Source organism: Clupea harengus, chromosome 8 (genome assembly GCF_900700415.2).
Source record: "Clupea harengus chromosome 8, Ch_v2.0.2, whole genome shotgun sequence".
NCBI lineage: Eukaryota > Metazoa > Chordata > Actinopteri > Clupeiformes > Clupeidae > Clupea > Clupea harengus.
In genome coordinates this window covers 1,129,776-1,149,460 of record NC_045159.1, presented here as the reverse complement: position 1 = coordinate 1,149,460, position 19,685 = coordinate 1,129,776, and the positions used below count along the sequence as shown (strand labels likewise).

Here is a 19,685-nt window from a genome sequence, read left to right as displayed (position 1 = left end):
TGTTTTTAAGTCACCACACCCTCACACACAGGTAGCCTTCACATTCACACACACACACACAGTGTAACATAAAATAAAAATTGTAACCACAGCCAGTAACTGTAGATGCTTGCCATGTAAACATCTCAAAAAGCCTCCCATTATTTTCAATTTTCAAGTAAAATTGGAACCTCTAAAATGTAGGTAATATTCACTATCCCGGTTACTCATTTCCCAAGCAGGCGTTCTTTGACCCCCAAGTTTATTGCCTGAACACTGTTTCTACAACAAACACTTGTTTCCTGAGGCTAATCTGGTCATTTTTGATGACGAGCTGATTTGAAACAACTGTAGGGCAGGTGTGGTGGAAAACATGTGAAGAAAATCAACAATCAGTATAACCACCATGGTAGTCTGACAGACTACTGAAATGATTTATACTATTTGGTCCCCAAACTTTTTACAGTCCCGTACCCCTTCAGGCATTTAATCTCCAGCTACGTAACAACAGAATACTATTATCAAACTCAGTAGTTCCCAAACTTTTCATGGCAGGCCCTGGCTAAAATTGGTTTTATGATTGGCTGTACCATTCTTTGGATCTGTTCATGTTAGGCACATGTGCGTGCTGTAAGGGCACAGCCACACTAAATATGACCAGACAGTAGATGGTTGTTTATGGTTCTCACCCCCCCCCCCCTCATGCTGGTCATCCATCGCTCCACGTTTCAGGATACACCGCTCTAACGGATTGGCCAATAAATATTATCATGAGCTCCTCATGAGCTGCTCCTAAATGAGTTATGCTGAAGTCCATGGCTTATCACCGTGACAAAGGATTCCCTGGTATGTAACAAAAGTCATTTATTGTTTTGACAAACAACCACACTGAAATGCTGCTCGTGAAAAACCTTCAAAAACATTTACATTTAGTCTTGCATCACGTCACCAAACTGTCACCAAGCGATTCCCCAAGGTCATTTAAACTGTTGTGGGTAAACTCTGTCGGTTATATCACTGGATGACCGACATTCTGCTAAAAATGCATAATGGTTACTGTCGACTGTTAAAAGCGACCATGACAAGTTATTTGTTCTTAAAAAAAAAGATAATATTTACATAATATTGTACATAATCAACACAACAGTTGGAACTAAAACCCCCCATAGAAGTAAGTCTGGCCACACACCCCAGGCACAGAGATGTGGCCAGTATGGGCTTTTGTGTGTGTGTGTGTGTGTGTGTGTGTGTGTGTGTGTGTGTGTGTGTGTGTGTGCACCTCTGAGTGAAATCTGATTACTTGCTGTGTTTGTATGTGCACACACACACACACACACACACATGTGTCCATGGTCTTTAGTCTAGTTGTCAGAGTCCATGTCGCTGTCTCCTCCAACAGACCGGAACTCTTCGCTGTCCTCTTCGTCCTCACTGAGTTGAACTTGGGTGAGGACACTTGGCCCTCTCCGGACCCCATCTCTCTCGTCCTCCTCTTCCTCCTCTTCCTCCTCTTCACTCACGCCTTCCTCCTCTCCGTTGCCCAGGCTAGAGTTCTGTCTCTGGCGCTGCATCTCCATCTCATCATAGCTGCCGTAGCTGAGAAACAAACACACACACACACGTGTGTCAGTGGGAGTCTGAGTGTGCATTTATGGCAATGAGACAGTCACAGAAATATCAACCAGATTTCAATATTTTAAGAATTTCAGTGCATTTCAGATTGAGTCTTTGTATATGCAAGCGTACATTGCAGCCTGTATGGTGTGATCTATGTGTGTGTGTGTGTGTGTGTGTGTGTGTGTTTTGTCGTCTTCTCACCTAACAATGCTGTCGTCCATGTGGGTCTCCTCGTCTGGCCCCTCTCCCTCGTAGGACATCATGCTCTCCTCCTGCTCCATGCCCATGCCCATGCCCATGCCCATGCGCGCTGTCTCCTGGTGGGCCCTGGACGGTGGCGCCATCTCCCGGTCCGAGTCGCTGCCGCTCTCTGACAGATGAATCGCTGAGAGAGAAAAAATGGTACACCGTCAGACCACACACACACACACACACACACATTTACATTTATTACACACACATTCACAAGTGACTTACAGCACAGTGCAGATATACATTATACACACTATATACTCTCATACACACACACACTATTCGTCAAAAGCAGATTTGTGTCCTTTCCAAAAGATGTATCTCTCTCTCTCATACTCACAGGAGAAAGGGTTGTCTCCCTCCTCTTCGCTGGCATCGTCCTCTCCGTCGGACATGAGGAGATCCTGATAGAGCACGCTAGCCTGAGGCGGGCGGCTGGAGCCTTCGTCCTCGTCATAATCATCCTCATTGTCGTGCAATCGCCTGCGTGGTGGCATAAGCATGTCATCCTCATCCTCCTCGTCATCGTCCAGGTCACCCTCTCCATCCTCAGCCTGAAAGGATCAGGTAGTTTAGACAGAAACACACACAGACGCACAGACACTCACACACACATTTGTGGGTAACGGTGTGGGAAAAAGACATTCTGTACCGGTGCAGGTGTTTTGGGCTTGCCATCATCCTCTTCCTCAAAGCCTTCAATATCCACATCAGACTCTTCCTCGCCGAGCCCACGGCGACCGTGGCGACCCTGAAAAAAACACAGGTGTGTTAAGACGGGGAGCCTGGCGATTCGACATACAGGCAGGGAGACAGGCAGGCAGGCAGGGGGGCATTGGGTTGGGGTGGAGAAATGGCTTATGGAAAATGACATTAGGTTACATAAGGTTTGCATTTTGTTCTTCTCAGAGGGGACTGATGGTTTAGATTTAGACTAAGGGATTTCTACACTGATTTTGGGATGAAGTTCTAGATAAAAAGATAAATAGATGGATGGATGGATGGATGGATGGATGGATGGATGGTGTCGTGGCTATGGACACATGGATGGGACTGGAGGGGAGATGGAGGTGTACCTGCACCCCTCTTTTCTCTGTCGGGGGGAGAAGCGTAGCCTCCGCTAAGAGGCTAGCGTCACCCTGCAGACTCAGAGAAGTACTGCTGTCAAACAACTCAGCAGGCTGAGAGAGAGAGAAGGAAGAGGAGGAGGAGGAGGAGGAGTAGGAGGGGAAACACAGAGAGGCAGGAGGGAGGAGGAGGGAGCACAGGGGGGTGGAAGAGAAAGAGAGGAGGAGAGAAAGAGAAAGAAAGATGAGACTGCAGAGAGGAGCTCTAGCACAGAGGTTTGACAGCGAGAGCAGCGTGTCCAAAGAAGAGGACGGGACTGAGGTGTCAGATTTCTCTACTAGACCCTAACCCTCAACACTGACACTCAAAAAACTCAACTGAGCTATGCATGCCAGCAGTGCTATGTGGCGGAGCTTATGGTCTCTCTTTAAAACACGTGACTTCAGGGATTACTGCAATTTGAATTTGAATGCAATCTGATACCTTAAATACAATTATGGGGATGCCAGTGGTTTAAATATCCCTTTACCAAATGTTGGCATCCTAACGGTAACATTTGTCTTTTGTCAACCTGTTCCTGCCAAGTCTTTTGTACACAGAAATCCCTTAATAGACGACTGCTGTAACCTTAAGCTAACAATCTGAGAGGTTTGACAATTCAAAATGGCCTTTTGGGGAATTGTGTTTTGAAGTGTAAAAAAAAACTGACTGAAGAGAGTAAACCAATGCCAGACTTCCGCAAACCTGATCCAAAATGGCCAAAAAGCATAAATCTAAAGTGTGCTGAGAAATCATAGAGAGAAGACAGGAAAAAAGGTAGCTTCTTATAGTGACAGGGTCAAAGTTCAAAGTTCAGGGTCATAGAGAGCTGGAAGTTAAGAGACAAGAGGAGAACAGAAAAGGCAACACAGGCTATAGAGCCAGAGTGAGGGAGTGGGAGAAGAGTTGCTCTACACACTAGCTGGCTAGGACACGCTAGTGAGCACACAGGGCTAAAGATGGTTTATCTGCTGCACGGCTCCACTGAGCACACATACCTGTGGTGTGTATGGTCCCGGGGTCAAGGGGTCTAAACACTCCAGATCGGCAGCGTCCAGGGCTGCCTCCTTAGCCGTGGAGATGTCCTTCTCCAGCTGGGTCAGATGCTCATCATACTAAACACACGCACACAATCATAACATGTTGAATGATATCTGACAAACAGGCAGGCAGGCTCAGACACAGACACAGACACAGACACAGACACAGACACAGACAGTCTGATCCCTCACCTCACAAAGGGTTTGCCTGCAGACATTAACAATCTCTAGAGCAGTCTTGGTGTATGGACTATCAGGGCCTGAGAAATGAAAAGATAAACAGAAGGGGACAAGCAGTTACACAACAGACCAATACAATGGGAAAGCACATGGGACCGGAAGATTCGTTTATAGGGCTCACCATTGTATTTGACACTGTTTTCGTGGACCAGACTGACGTCAGACAGAAATACACCCCGGTTTTGGTATTTATGCTTGGAAATGTTCTGAAACACACACATACACACAAACAGACAATAGTTATCAGTTATCCTAAGGTCAACAAAATGCCAGATGTATGAACTTCCATGGAGAAACTCTGATAAGCAGTCAAAAAGACTGATACACAGAGCAACCAGCACTCTTTTCCTCACCTTACGAACGTTTTCCAGATCCATGGGGTGAGTAATGACTTTATAGTAATCAGGAACAAACTTCTTATTAACAGGATGTTGAAATGGCCAAGACTGGAAAAAAACATGTAGACAAAACATGTTGGCATTGGTAGAAATACTAAACTGGGAATCATTACTTTGGTAAAAATGCTTACCTAGAATTATATATTTTAAATCAAAGACAAGACAAAGACAAAATTAGACAAAAATATGGACCACTAATATGACTCTTTTATCAAACATGAAATCTTTTATCTTCCACTAAGGCTCTCCTAACTGCTACAAGTGCTTGGCAGCTAGCCACAACAGTAAACGGTCAGCAGTTCCGAGATCACCTTGCCAATTACTACAATTGTTATCACACATTTGATAACAGTTATGGCATGGGTGTGTAACAACAACCATCAGTGGCGTCCGGTGAAAGGCGTAAATCGATGACTGAAGGCTTTTAAACGGGTGTAGTTAGAAAAACAGGAAATATGCAGGAATCATTAGCACATAAAAAAAAAAAAAAAAACAACAAAACAATTAAACCAAAACTTCACAGACAATGGCCTGTCCTTCCAGTAGTTGACAACAATCTTAACACTTCCTAGAGAATCCCCCTAGTGGGGGCTGGCTGATCAGAAATGGATCGGAGGGATGAGGACTCACGTCAGGCACATTCATCATCTTCTGTGTGACTATGTTGTCAAGGATGAAGGAGAACGCCACCTGATCGTCATCATCCAGCAACGGGTTAATGGCCTTCTCCAGGCGCACCAGCCGGTCTTCCTTCTACACACAGAAAGGTCGGGGGGGGTCAAAAAACGAGAGAAGCAGACACAGCGAGGAAGGGAGAGACGATAACAGTGCGAACTCTTACCTCTTTAATCTTCTCCTCACACAAGTCCAGCATGGACTGAGCCACCTGGGTGAGAGGGTGCTTCACTCCTGCAGACAGAGGCAAACAACACAGCCGTGATGAGACACTGAAGGGTCATTCCACCTCAAATCAACACAGATTTCAAAGAAATAAATAGATAAATGAATCTGCTCGACCACCTCAGATTTCCGTGGATATTTAACAGCGTAGTAGGTGTGACCATCTATACTTCCACAAAATTTCAAGCTAGATAATAACAATAACAGATATCCTCAGCTAAAACTTTCCAAGTATTAGTTTGGATGGTCGCGCTTTATGTGATGAAACTTTCATGAAAATCCGAGATGGTTGAGCAGAAGGCATTTGTTGATTTGAGGAGGAATAACCATGACGACAAACACAAGGCCTACACACGCACACTAAAAAGGATAAAAGTCAGCAACAAATATTCTACACACAACCAAGGGAGTATTATATACTACATTTGACCATACACCTATATTCTCTGTACTGTAAGTTTATGTGCGTAGGGGGTGTTGGGGGTAGTTCTGTACCGTTGTAAGTAGAGCTGTTCTTGACGATGAGCTCCACGTTCTCACGGAACTCCCCCCCTGAGGGGTACATGCGCTTCCGGACGTTCTCACGCAGGGTCTGCAGGTCCATGGGCCGGGTGATGATCTTGTAGTAGTCCTTCACCAGCTTGGCATTCACCGGAGTGTGGAACGGGTACGTCTGAATTAAGGGCAGTGTTTAGACAGTGTTTACATACGAGCGTTTTTTGTGTTTGTTTATGTTTTCCCGTGATCTGCCTGTTAAGGTCCCCCCCAAATGCATATCTGACCCTAAAGCACACCCCTTGAGCTCTACTGTAACAGAGCCAGATGTTATGTTTGCCTTACGTTGGCAAGATCTCTCATGTCGTTGATGATGCCCTCCAGCACTGAAGACAGCGTGACCATGGGGTCTGTGCGACGCCGATGGATAGACTTGTGTGGCCGCTGGAAGAGGGAAAGACAAGTGTGACCTCAGACAGTGAACCTCAAGTTTGGCTCTGAACCGATAAACTCATGTGGAGAATAGAGCCAGAGTGAATAGAAGAGTTTCACACACACACACACACACACACACCACACACACACACACACACACACACACACACACACACACACACACACACACACACACAGCCTCACTTACATTGAGGTAATCACAGTGCACTGTAGTCCCCACACGCCTCTTCTTCTTGGGTGGAAGTTGCTGTTTGGGGAACTTCAGCACGAGTGACTTCCTGCGCACCTCATCAGCACTGTGGACCAGAGGACGCCATTATGACTCAGGCTTCAAGACAAAAGTATCTTCATCTTCACGTTTACATAGGTGTGGACCAGAGGACGCCATTATGACTCAGGCTTAAAGACAAAAGTATCTTCATCTTCACGTTTACATAGGTGTGTACAATACCTCTCAATAAGTTGTTTTCCCAGGACTATTTTGGTGCCCTCCACCTTAATGAGCTCCTCGTTGTCATTGTGGATGACGGTCTTCTCGAGCTCCTCCTCCTGCTCCTCTGTCATGGCAACAGGGTTAGAGGGCGGAGCGTTGGTCTGGTAGTAGAGTGGGCAGAACTTATTGGTCCTCATGTGGCCAATGGCACCGCAGGCTCCACACTTCAGCTAGAAAGACAGACAAGCCAAAGTCAAACACATGGACATTCAGGCATCTTTTAACCTCCTTTATCATATCAGAGCCAGCATTCATTTTTAGGCATCATAAAATAAATCTTTTGGAGACTGTAAAGAACTGCAAGAAACTGTACTGAGGTCCATCTGAAAGTGGCACTATGGCATCAGGCAACATGCCGATCCAACAGTTGTTTGTGAGTAGTAGTCAACGGGGAACCATCTCGTGTGTGTAGCGGCTCAAGCAATTACACCCAATATGTAATTTTGACACGCAACTGTCACCTTGAGGTCTGGCCTTTCTTTGACCTTCTTGGCCTTCTTCTCTGGTGGCCCCTTGAACTTGTCCTTCTCCTGGTTGCGCTTGAGGCGCCTCAGCTGCTCCTGAATGCGCCTCCTCTCCTTCCGCATCTCCTCACGGTGCTGCTCGTCGAACAGCGCAAACTTACGACTGACACACAGGGGAGAGATACCACCAATCAGGTCAGAGATCTTCAAAGTGGTCTAACAGACCCTCCCCTCATGAATAGGCCCCGCACTGGGAAACAAATCCACTCACATGAACTCGTCGTCTTTTGTGGAACGAATGCGCATGTACGCGTCGATGACGGAGGGCTTGCGCACGGTCTCGCAGCGGACATACTCCTTGCCATCCTCGTCCTGGAACGTGCGGTAGATCTTTAAGCGCCGTCCAGTCGCCGAGGAGTTGAGGCTGGTTACCGACGACGTGTCGTCATCCTTATGAGAGCCGGTGGACAGTGCACTCGCTACGGTACGGAAAGGGGTTACAAACAATGCTGCCGATAAAAAAACACAATACAAAAAGGCATCCATATGCAGAAAAACACAGATGTAAGTCAATTCTTGCAAAACCATACAACTATGCCCCCGTGCACACAAACACATACAGTTATACACGCTCTGTCGTTCACAGCACCTGGCAACTCTTTTCTCTCTCTCCCTTCATCAGTTACGAAGAAAATATGCACATGGCCTTAAGTTGAATACACACACACACACACACACACACACACACACACACACACACACACACACACACACAGCGTCTTACAATGGGCCTTGCGTCTCCCCTTGCCACTCTTCTTCTCCTCCCCGTCCTCGCCCATGAGCATGCGCTGCAGCTCCTTCCTCTCCTGCTCCTCGCGCTCCCGGCTCAGCTGCGAGCTGGTCTTCTTGTTCTGCAGCATGCTCTCGATGTTCTTCCCCATCTCCTCGAAGTCGCTGTCCTCCGCAGAGCTGCTGTCTGTGTCCGTGGACAGCACTTCCGACGACTCCAGAACCCTAAGGAACGAGAGACACGAGGAGAAATCACAGTCCACTCATGAAGTAAATGAGATCCATATTAAGCAGCGGCTCTTCTGTGGTCTGTCGTCACTTTGACCGAACTCCATCTGGGTAAACAGTGGAGTGTGTGTGTGTGTGTGTGTGTGTGTGTGTGTGTGTGTCTCTCTTCCTCACTTGTTCTGCAGGTCGAATATTCTCTGGCACTCCTCTTTGTAGCGCTCCTGGTGCTCGGCCACGGAGAAACGGGACCCTCGGGCAAACTTGCTCATGGGTCCCTCGCCGGAGCGCGCCTGCTCCGTGGACATGGTCCTCACCACGTCGATGACCTCCCAACGGGACAGCTTCTTAATCTACGACACACCCAGAGCCATAGTGATCAGAGGCGCTCTGGTAAGCTGGCGCTGTCTACATAGGCAAGATGGCCAAGTCTGCGGATGAGGTTACCTCGTCCTCCGGGACGCCAAACTTCCTGAGCAGCTGTTTGGCGTTCTTCAGGGACAGGCGTCTCAGATCGGCATCCGTCCCCGTCACCGTCTTCTTCGCCGGCTGAGGCTCGCGGTCGTCCTGAGATCAGACAGGGGGAGTGTGTCAGAGAGAGGATGACAACAGCTGACAGAGATATGGGAAATGTCCCGTGTGAGGTGTTTTACAGAGAGCCCTCTTTAACAGCAGGCACATGAAACATTTAAAGGTTCAGTAGGTAGTTTTTGTTTGCAGAGAAATAAACAATGTATTCTATGCATTTTGATTCTTGTTTTCTGCACTTGTTTGTTTATAGAAAAAATAAAAAATTTAAACGCCATTGCGGTGAGCCTTTTTTTAAACCTTTGACTGAATTCACACACTTTAAACCATAGTCCATGACAGGCACCAGGGCAGCGAAAAAAAAATATGAAACGGCATTGCGGTGAGCCTTTTATAACCTATGACTGAATTCACACACTTTAAACCATAGTAATGACAGGTACCGGGCAGACCTTCTGCTGAGTTGGTTTGTTGGGGACTTTGACGTAGGAGAAGCCCTCTCCACAGCCCGTGGGGTCAGCCACCCCCGTCACCTCCAGCAAGCACTTCCCTTTCATGGCCGCGATGAAGGCTCGCGTGGTGTTCCAGGGGGCGGTGCGCACCTAGAGATAAATACAAAAGGATTTTGTGTTGCTTTAAAAAAAAAAAAAAAAAAAAAAAAAACACATTTTGTTATAAGTCATCATGTTACCTGTCTATGACTGGTCTACAACTGTTAAATCACATTAAAATACATACATACATTCATTAGAACGTCTCTCTTTAACTTCCCAATTACAGAACTTGAAGACAAAATTACCTTCACAACCAATAGATATGTAAAATGTGTATACATTGTAAGTCGCACATATGTAAGTCGCTTTGGATAAAAGCGTCTGCTAAATGACTAAATGTAAATGTGATGCATTTGATTTGCTCAAAATTTGACTGCTTATAAAGTACTTTTTTGACTGCCTGTACATTTTGTACTTTATTTCAGGTCATATCACTACTGTCATCTCTCTGTATTCCTAACACAAGTAAATAACTGTCATTTTTGAATGATGAATGTTATATTTCTCCTTTTTATTACCCTTTTATCACAACATTTAGTAAATCATAAATCATTGACAACAGTGGCTCACTAACAGGTGTGTAATTCTCCAGGTCAAACACTGTAATATATGGCCTTTTAGGACTCACTTCATCATCAATCTTCATTTGGAAGTCTTCCTCATTCTCCTCCTCAGGGGCAAAGAAGGATTTCTCTCCATAGCCGGCATCCTGTGGACCACATGGCAGATTTCTGGTTGTATGACATTTTTTTAAACGTACGTGCAGAAGTACAGACTTCATCTGTGCATATGGTGTGAGTGTGTGTGTGTGTGTGTGTGAGTGAATGAGTGCGTGTGTGTGTGTTTATGTTTGAATGTGTGTGTTTATGTGTGAATGTGTGTGTGTGTGTGCATGTGTGTGTGTGTGCGTGCATGCAGGAGTGGTGTGAATAGGGTATGTGTTTGATGTGTGAATGTGTGTGTTGTGACTGTGTCTGTGTGTGTGTTGACCTTGAGTCTCTGCTCTGCCACCATCATGCTGTAGTAGGAGCAGCACTGCTCCGGGGACACCATGGCTCTGATCTCCTCCTCCGTGGGCAGCCGAAAGTCCGGCTTCACCACCCACCAGTTGGAGTCCATCCCTTGCCAGGGGGACGCGGAGCGCAGCACAAGATGACAGAAATACGCATCGGGTGAAAACATGCCACGGACAAAAACAGAGGAAATTATGGCGTCCTGTTTATTCTGGAGGGCTATTTCTTTCTTTTTTTTCCCCCTAGAAGGCTCCAAAGAGATCGCTCTCTTCCTCCAGGCTACGTGTCCCTAGCCACAGTCTACACACCACCTCTTTCCTGAGTCTCGGTCAGTGTGACCGGCAACATGACTAGCCTGCAGTCTGTGGGAGCTCAATGGTGACTCCCTTCTCTACCTCCCTCCTCTCTCTCTCTCTCTCTCTTACCTTCCCTGCCTGAGTCACTCTCTCTCTCCTGACACCTGGCTGGCAAAGACAAAGCAGCAGACAATTCGCCAACATATCAGACTGGCACTTCACTGAATGATTATGGAGAGCAGGTTTTTTTTTTTTTTAAGTGTGTGTGTGTGTGTTTTTGTGTGTGTACCTGTGCGTTTGAAGTCGGCACAGAGTTTGAGGCGCTTCCGAATGCTGCTCTCCGAGTGGGACGGGAAAGCCTTCTTTATGTCCTCCATGCGGATACGCCGTGGACGGTCTTTACTCTTCCAGAACAGTCTGTAAATAAACACCTAAAAACACAAACAAACCGTGCAGTTTACAGTGACTCATATGCCATCCCACACCCTCAGAGTTTTAGAATATATCATGCTGTAACCAGTACAAGAATGCATAGAGTGAACATTCCCACACACCAAGAAGCTTGTGTGTGTGTGTGTGTGTGTGTGTGTGTGTGTGTGTGCGTGTGTGCGTGTTTGTGCACGTGCGTGTGTCCATTACCTGCAGGAAGTCCCTGATGTGCGTGTTTGCCCGTTTGGAGTTTGGGCCAGGCACCTCATAGAGGGGGCACTCCTGTCCCACCACGAAGATGTCCACCAGCTCTCTGATGTAGTAGCCCTGGCGGGTCCTTATGATCAGGAAGTCCGTCTCTGGCATCTTATGAAGGTAGATGGGAGCTCGGAAACAGTTGTTCTCAAACGCCTAGAGGGGAAACACACACATCCGGACAGTCGTTAGCTTGATGCCGGTTGCAATGTGTGGGTATGTGAGTGAAAGCAAGACATGAAGAGAGAGACAGACTTGGGAGAAGAAGAGGGTGAGAGAAGGAGAGAAGGAATGTGTGTGTGAGAATGAAAGAGAGAGACCGAATATGATTTTGGAGAGAGAGACGGAGACAAAGACAAAGACAAAGACAAAGACAGAGAGTGAGAGTGAGAGTGAGAGTGACACAGACAGACAGACAGACAGACAGACAGACAGACAGACAAACAGACAGACAGAGAGAGAGACTGTTACCTGCAGAAGCTGGCCAGGGTGCAGAGAGCCCAGGAATGGTGATGTGTGGCAGTACACTGTCTCTCCGTACTTAGAGTCTGGAGCTCCTGGGTCTTTACCTGGTTTCTGTAGGTTATGAAAATACATACACCATTTTACTATGCCCTGTGCAAACATACACACTCAAACTGCTAAGTTAAACCATTTCAATTCCAAACAGAACCTCGTTTATATTATATAAGTTATATAAGTATTCTACTTAAGCGGATCATGGATCTCACTTCTCCAACACTCTATGTGCTTCTCTGGATTATACGACTGAACCCCACTCACTCTCTTGTAGTAATTCTTGATCTTGGTTGCCATGCCAACTTGCATGATGACAGGCGGGTACTCCTCGCTGTACTCTGCCAGGATGAGATCTCCGTCCTTCCCGGTCAGGTCCTGCTGCGTGCGCATGAAGAACATGTCGCCTCCACCAGAGGCTTGCCTCTCCTGCTCCCGCATCTGTGATGGACGGGAACATAACCACATCGTCGTCACCTCGAGCATCTCCTCACTGGCTCTCCTGCACAGGCACGCCACCTACATATAGTCATACCCAGAAACCTCGCCCGCCTCTCTTGCAGCACTGGAGTTTTCCCAGCGCAAAGGATGTAGAAGCAGCCACCTTGCTTATCTTCACATGCATGCTGACTTTATTTGTGATCACCACCAACGTAGCGCGCTCTCTCTTGCACACTTGAATGATCCACGCTACTCGTGGAGTTTGTGTGAAAACTGAACATCCTGCTGCACATGACTAGTACTCCCTCCTGCTGAACTGTGGGGTGGTCACACACTCTCACTCTCACTCTCTCACACACACACACACACACACACACACACACACACACACACACACACACACACCTTGGCCTTCTTCTTGATGTGCTTGAGCAGAGGCTGGGAGGGGTGAGGGCCGGGCTGGGACAGGGCTCCAAACGAGTACTTCTTCAGGGAGGGCCGGTGGAACAGCCTCAGCTTCATGGGGCCCATGTGCGTGGGGAAGAAGGGCTGCCTCAGTTCCACCGCAGGGATGGAGTGCTGCAGAGAGAGAGAGAGAGAGAGAGAGAGAGAGAGAGAGAGAGAGAGAGAGAGAGAGAGAAAGAGAGCATGAGACAAAGTGCTAAGAAAGATATACCAGAGACTTTGAGTAACCACTTACGAAGGTTTAGATTTTCATGTTGTCGTGCTGTTAAAAAAAAGCTTTTAATGAAGCTGTATTCCTCACCTGGATGATGTTGCCTCCAAAGGTGCCCCTCAGCCCCTGCTGTTTGGGGTAGTAGAACTCATCATTGGACAAGTTCCAGGGATCCTTCACCTCTGGTTGAGACATATTCTGAGGGAGCAGAAGGAACCCAATGAAATGATTGTAGAAAACAACAACACACGACAATTTTCAGTTGCAGGTGTAGAATCTCTTTTGCAAGGGCCACAACAAGCACCAACACATATCTCAGCAGTCCTAACACCACATATTTGTGTCAAGCAAGGCCACACCATTCACAAGGGAAATGTAGATGATCATATAGCTCCTCCATTCTCATCTGTAATGCCCTCACTGCCTTTCCCTCACCTGCTGAGGCTCCTCCTTAATGACGCCGGTCTTCCCCAGCAGGATGCGGCTCTTCTTCAGGGCGCTCTCCTTCTTGTTCTCCTTGGAGGGTGAGTGGGAGGTCCTTTCCTCCTTCTCATCTGGGATCTCTGAAAAAACAAACAAACAAAAAAAAAAAAACCTCAAACGACAATACAATGAGAAACCTACGAAGCTCACACGCCATTTTGAGACAAAAATATCCAGGAAAAGGCACTGTAAACTATTACAATGTTCATTTAAAAATCCACACTGTCTGACACAAGGGGGTATATCCAGGCTGCATCTTTCGAAATAACATGCCACAAATGTTCTCACGTTCAATTGCTTTGAGATTCCACTGTACCTAGGACGATGTTCTCATCATTTGGGTCAAGAGTGAGCACCGGGGGATACAGAAGATAGTCCATGTTCTGGTCATCCCAGATGATGTTGTCTTCCCAGCGGCCGTACACCAGCTCTTCATTATCGATGGGAAAGATGGAGAACCATGGGGCATCATCCTCATGGGACACTGGGAGAAGACAAAAGATGGCAGTTATTACTCAATTATCAACATTCATAAGCTTGAAATACTGTTTTACACCGGTTCTGCCCATACAGTCTAAAAAGCTGAAAACTATTTGTGCATGGTTTTATAATAGCTGTTGTAATAATAGCTGTGCTGTTATTTAAAGATACCACATTGCTTCTTGTGCTCCATTACTACAATAAATCTGTCTACATCTGTCTACATTCTGTAACCAAAAATGACTCGCAAATACCTTGGTGGTCTTGGTTATGTTTCTCTCTCTTGGATCCTGAGATAGAAGGAACTTTGGGCATGGGAGGAGGGGTTGGGGGAACCAACTGGGAAATACTCCTTGTAAGACCTGTGATGGTAACATGCGTGCATACGCGCGCGCACACACACACACACACACACACACAAACAAACACGCACACGAACAAACAAACACACACACACACAAACGCACACACACGCGCATATGCAAACACATGGACAAATGTGCATGCACAGACAGACTTCAGGTCAAAGGAATGCCCAGTTGATTTGCGTGTTTAAAGTAGCACTACCTGGTACTAGAGCAGAGCTACAGACTACATGGTTTAACACGTGGGAGTGACACTACAGTGTGAGAGCACCTCACCTTGCTGGGCATTGTATGCATTGGCATTGCGGGTCATGCTGGAGGGCAGCCACCCTGCCAGGCTCGCTCGCTGGGTCTTAGTGCCTTTGTGTTTTACGTCCTCCCCATTCCAGATGATGTCTTCCTCCCACTGCAGCTGAGTCACCATGAGGAAGAGTTCGTCTTCCAAACTCTGCCTTTCCTTCTCCTCCTCGTTGTCCTCCTGTCAACAGCGTCAAAAAAAAACAACCTGTTATACTGTGTTATACACAGTTATACACACTGTTATACACACCAACACACTCAGATCACTGTTTTAAGGCATTATATCATGGTCCTATTCACTAGCGATGAGCATAACAAGATTTTTTCAATCAGGTGTAATACAGCCGAATGAAAGGACATTTGAGAACCCCTGAACTGGGTCTTAGGCACCTCCATACGGGTCCCAGTCATCGTCATAGAGTGCCCTTCGTTAGCTATAGAAGGTGGGGTAAGATAATCAAGTCTCAGGCATCTCCATATGGGCTGCATGTTCTTTTTAAATGGATGATTTATAATACATCTGTAAAACTTCCCAAAAGACCTACAAGATTCATCAGATAAATCAGATCTATTACACTGGTGTCATGAGAGGTTCAGACCTCGTTATTTGGATCAAGTTCAGGTTCAGGTGCGGGTGGAGGTGGAGGTGGAGGTGGAGGTGCGGGCGTGAGTCGCAGCTCTTCTGGTTCCTCCTCTTTGAGTTTGAAGCCGTAATGGAAGCCACCGCCATCCTCTGGCACCCCCAGCATGTCGTACCAAAGCTGTGCCGGGCCGTACCGCCACTCTGCCACCCTCGGTCGCGATTCAGTCACTTTATCCCCCTCACCTGAGGTCAGGGAGAACTTGGACTCCACTGGAGCCATCATCGTGATCTGGAGCAAAGGCAGAAAAATCAGACAGAATGTCATGATGCTTATATATCAAAAAACTGTTTGCACACACTACTGGAGGACTAATTAGGCCACCATAATATTGTATCCTATTAAGGCCACTTGCTAGCTTACACACCCTCATGCACTTACACTCACTTATAAGTTGCACGCCTGCATGGTAGCATACCAGTCTCAAGACCATTAAGAAACACACTCAGATCGTGCCAAGCATTATCAGTTGTGCTACTACCAACAGGATTAGTGCGTGTGCGTGTTCTGACCTCATCGTCCGACAGGCACTGTTCAGGGGGCGGAGGAGGGGCATACTCGTAGCTCCAGCTAGACTTCTTCTCCACCTCGGACGTCTCGCTCTCAGCTGGGGGGGTGCCAGGCTGTGGCTCACGCTGCTTCCTCTTCCTCTTTCTGCGGGCACTGCGCCACACCGAGGTGGTGTTCTTTCCTGGTCCAAAAAGGCGCAGGAACCGCAGAACCTGCGTCAGACCCCGGAAACAAGATCAGACAAAAGAGGAACAATCAATCTCAAAAAAATAGTTTACTCTCCATGATGATAAGCGCAGATAATATTTTCGAGCACAATTCTCTAGCTGAGGGCAGTGGCATGACATTAGAGTGTCAATACCATCTGACTGTATCCAAATAGTCCTAAAAAAAGCTAGAAAGCTGTCATTAACTTGCATTCATTTCTGAGACACCAGACATGAAATTGTGAGAGCGTGACCATTAAGATCAGAGGTCACCTATGCACATACCATCATCACCATGTTACCACCCTTGAATGACAGCCCCATACATGCACATGTACACGCAGACTCACCCTTCCAGGTCTGAACACTGGGAAGAGCTCAGTGACCCCAGGCAGGGCCTTGGCTGCATCCTTCTGCATGATGCCCGCGAGAGGCAGCGTGAGGCAGTCGGGGTCACTTCCTTCTGGGCCCTGAGAGGGCCGATCGGCTTCTGACTCAGAGTCCGACGAGCTGCTGAAATCCACCTTCTCCGCGGCGGAGGACGGAGCGATGATGGAGGGGAGGATGATGCCATCTGCCTCATCCCCAACTATTGAGGGGCGAAAAAAAGACACAGGAGAAACGGGTAAAGGGGGAAAGAAATAAAGACAGTTAGCGGACGGCAACAAAGAAGAACAAACGAAACTGAGGAACAAATCATTCACCCCTCCCTTTCCCAAAGCATTGTTATTCCTTAGTCACCATTGGTGGTTTGGCTTGGAGGCTCGTCTTTCTTCCCTGGCAGAGGTATAGTCGGTGGAGGAGGAGGGGGCATCAGCTTGGCATCAATGTCTTCACAGTCGGCATCGTAATCATCCTCGTCATCTGAGAGCAAGAGGAGGTACAACATCAATGTGGGCACATGGCAGTGGATGCAGCTCATGGCATGCAAGCTGTGTGTTAGGAGTGAGAGACACACCATTCCCCCTGCCTGGATGCAGGTTACCCATGGCTTGTCTGTATTTCCGTGTTTCATCCTCTGCAACCTCACTGATGTCGGAGTAGTCCACCGCATCTTCTGTGCTTTTAATCCAGCCTGGATCAGACAGACAGACAGACAGACAGACAAGCAGACAATTGTCACTCTGACTCTGTAATCCCTGCTCTGTTCTGTTCTTCCTTCAGAAGCTGAGAGACAGGTATCGTCTTCCTCTCACCTTCTGCATCTGTCCCAGCCTGGTCTTTATCGTCATCGTGCTCTTCATCCTCCTCACTGGCTGTGATCTCTGTGATGAGCGAGCCAAGACCCAGTGAACCTAACCCCGCCAAGTGCTTCTTACACTCCTGAGTAACATAGGCAAAGTCAGATCAATACTAATTGACAGATACATAAGAGGTTTGACCAAATAATGACAGTGTCCTTATGTAACTTCCCCTGCTTCCAACCCTTTACACAACAACAATTATCCTTCCTCAGTCTTGTGTCAATATTAAGGCCATGTTACCGTGTCTAGCACGCTGTCACCCTCCAGCTGTCCATCCTCGTTAATGTTGCCAAACAGAAAGCCCGTGAGAGAGAACGGGCGATCCTGCTCCTCATCGCTGTCTGAATCCGACATTCTGAACGACAGAAAAAGGCTAATCAACATACTGACATTTGTTATCAACAAACGGCAAGCATGCAGGAAAGATAAACTGAGGAGTTGAATTTTAAGGTTTATACTATTTCGGTCACTGTGTAAAGACGATTTGGGCATTGATTACGAAAACTAGTATTTATTAGTGCAGTTTACTGACAGCGACATTGCGGTAAAGTTTTCGTCCGGCAGTTATCGGAATACTTGCTTTGACACAATAAATGCATTACACTGCTTAAGGTTTGAGTATAGTTAGTTACTACGATAGTTAGCTGCCGTTAGCTACACATCACAGCTAGCTGTCGACCAATTCAATGTAAACAAAACTTCATGAGATAGACATTAAGCATTAAACTCTAGCTACCGAGTACAGACTAACCACTACATCAAAACAATTACTCATCTACTTGCCGAATAGACATCAGAGGAAGAACAGTGTCAGCATGAAAGAATGCCTGTTCTGTTCTGCATACACTGTGCAAGATTAATTTGCAATGGCATGATCTATGTTTGCTTTCAGTACTTGAGTACTATTAAATGCTGGCTATTTGAAGCTATGAGGGAATCCTTACGTGTTTTATAAAATGTACAAGAAAATACTTTACTCTTACTTGTTTACTTGTGTTTCCTCGAAGAGAGCAGAAAGGCCTTGAAATCCGCGGGCTGTATAAGTTAGCTAGCTTAGCTTAGTCTAGCTCAGCTAGCTAACGTTAGTTATCGTTGCATCAGCACTTTAAGTTGGACGATGAGTTGCTACCACCGCCACCAAAGGAATTATTATATTCGTTTTGTCTGAGCATGAACTGTAAGAGGACTACCGCTAATGCACAAGGAGATCCATGTCTGATTTGTATCTGACTGGTTCTGCAGATGGCCTCCAACGACATCCGTCGCTTGTGTGACGTAATACAAGCGCTATGGTCAACAGCGCCTTTACAGAGTGGTGGACAAATTTGTATGCATAAAATGTAATATTAAATACAATATGATAGTATGAATTAAAAATGTGCAAATATACAAATAAGTTCCACCAACATGTTTTCTTGATTTGTAAACATAATAAGACTATAGAGTTGCTTTTGGAGGCCTTATTGTGTAGGTATCGAAGGAGACTGAAAGGAAAGAGACCAATAGGCAAATCATAATGACAAGAGGCTTTTGCTTCAGTGATTATTCAGTCCAAAGGCTCATGCCTACCCATGCCAATTAAACTCTGTGAGGCTGAGCAGGAATGCAATACATTTATTGAAAATCTATTGATTTGTTATTTTACAGAACACATTGCTTTTGGTTCTTCCCCCAAGACCATTAATGTAATAACCCTCAGATTAATAGCAACACAAGCCAGTTCTAATGTCACTGATGCTACTAATGTATACTTCATCAAATGAATTGTCCTTGCCTAATATTATATTTGGGCCTCAACAGTGCTGTGGGCTGAGGGTACACAGGATCTAGAGCTGTGAGTGACATGAGTTAGAACAGCGGATCACACTTTATTGGGTGTCATCTCACTGTCCTTGATCCAGGGCACAAGCGTGTAACAATTGTCCTATCCATAGAGTGTTCTAAACGTTAGCTTGTTTTTTTCAACTACATTTCTCAACTTTATTTCTTCCAGAACATCCTGTGTATACATATGTGTGTGTGTATATATATATATATACACACACACATATGTATATATATATATATATATATATATATATATATATATATATATATATATATTAAATTCAATTAATTTATATAGCACCAAAACAATACAATTGTCTCAAGGCGCTTTACAGAGCCCAGTGCCTGAACCCCTTTTAGAGCAAGCACAATGGTGACAGGGGCAAGAACAAACTCCCTGTTAATCAGGAAGAAACCTTAAGCAGAACTGCGGCACATAAGAGGGGACCCATCTGCTTGAGGGCAG

At 46.3% G+C, this 19,685-nt stretch overlaps 1 protein-coding gene across 7 annotated transcripts; it reads right to left on the bottom strand.

The window, feature by feature from the left end:
• Positions 1-826: 826 nt before the first annotated feature.
• taf1 (TAF1 RNA polymerase II, TATA box binding protein (TBP)-associated factor) lies at positions 827-18,638 on the bottom strand. Of its 7 annotated transcripts, none has more exons than XM_031571405.2 (41): positions 18,376-18,638; positions 17,633-17,747; positions 17,345-17,471; positions 17,107-17,223; positions 16,890-17,012; positions 16,499-16,737; positions 15,945-16,154; positions 15,391-15,663; positions 14,768-14,969; positions 14,381-14,488; positions 13,963-14,130; positions 13,599-13,726; positions 13,254-13,361; positions 12,893-13,066; positions 12,314-12,487; positions 12,002-12,106; positions 11,486-11,686; positions 11,136-11,277; positions 10,528-10,658; positions 10,166-10,246; positions 9,427-9,585; positions 8,903-9,022; positions 8,633-8,808; positions 8,226-8,455; positions 7,713-7,920; positions 7,433-7,604; positions 6,936-7,147; positions 6,672-6,780; positions 6,374-6,472; positions 6,029-6,206; positions 5,475-5,542; positions 5,264-5,386; positions 4,589-4,681; positions 4,357-4,441; positions 4,188-4,255; positions 3,954-4,070; positions 2,925-3,029; positions 2,501-2,599; positions 2,189-2,402; positions 1,798-1,981; positions 827-1,575 (listed from the first exon to the last, which is right to left on the bottom strand). In XM_031571405.2, the coding sequence occupies exons 2-41, from the start codon at positions 17,744-17,746 to the stop codon at positions 1,341-1,343; spliced, it is 5,979 nt and encodes a 1,992-aa protein (XP_031427265.1). In that variant the 5' UTR covers position 17,747; positions 18,376-18,638; the 3' UTR covers positions 827-1,340. The 7 variants fall into 7 exon arrangements, with proteins under 7 accessions (XP_031427265.1, XP_031427266.1, XP_031427267.1 ...); XM_031571406.2 differs by having other exon boundaries at positions 7,439-7,604; XM_031571407.2 differs by having other exon boundaries at positions 9,436-9,585.
• Positions 18,639-19,685: the final 1,047 nt, after the last annotated feature.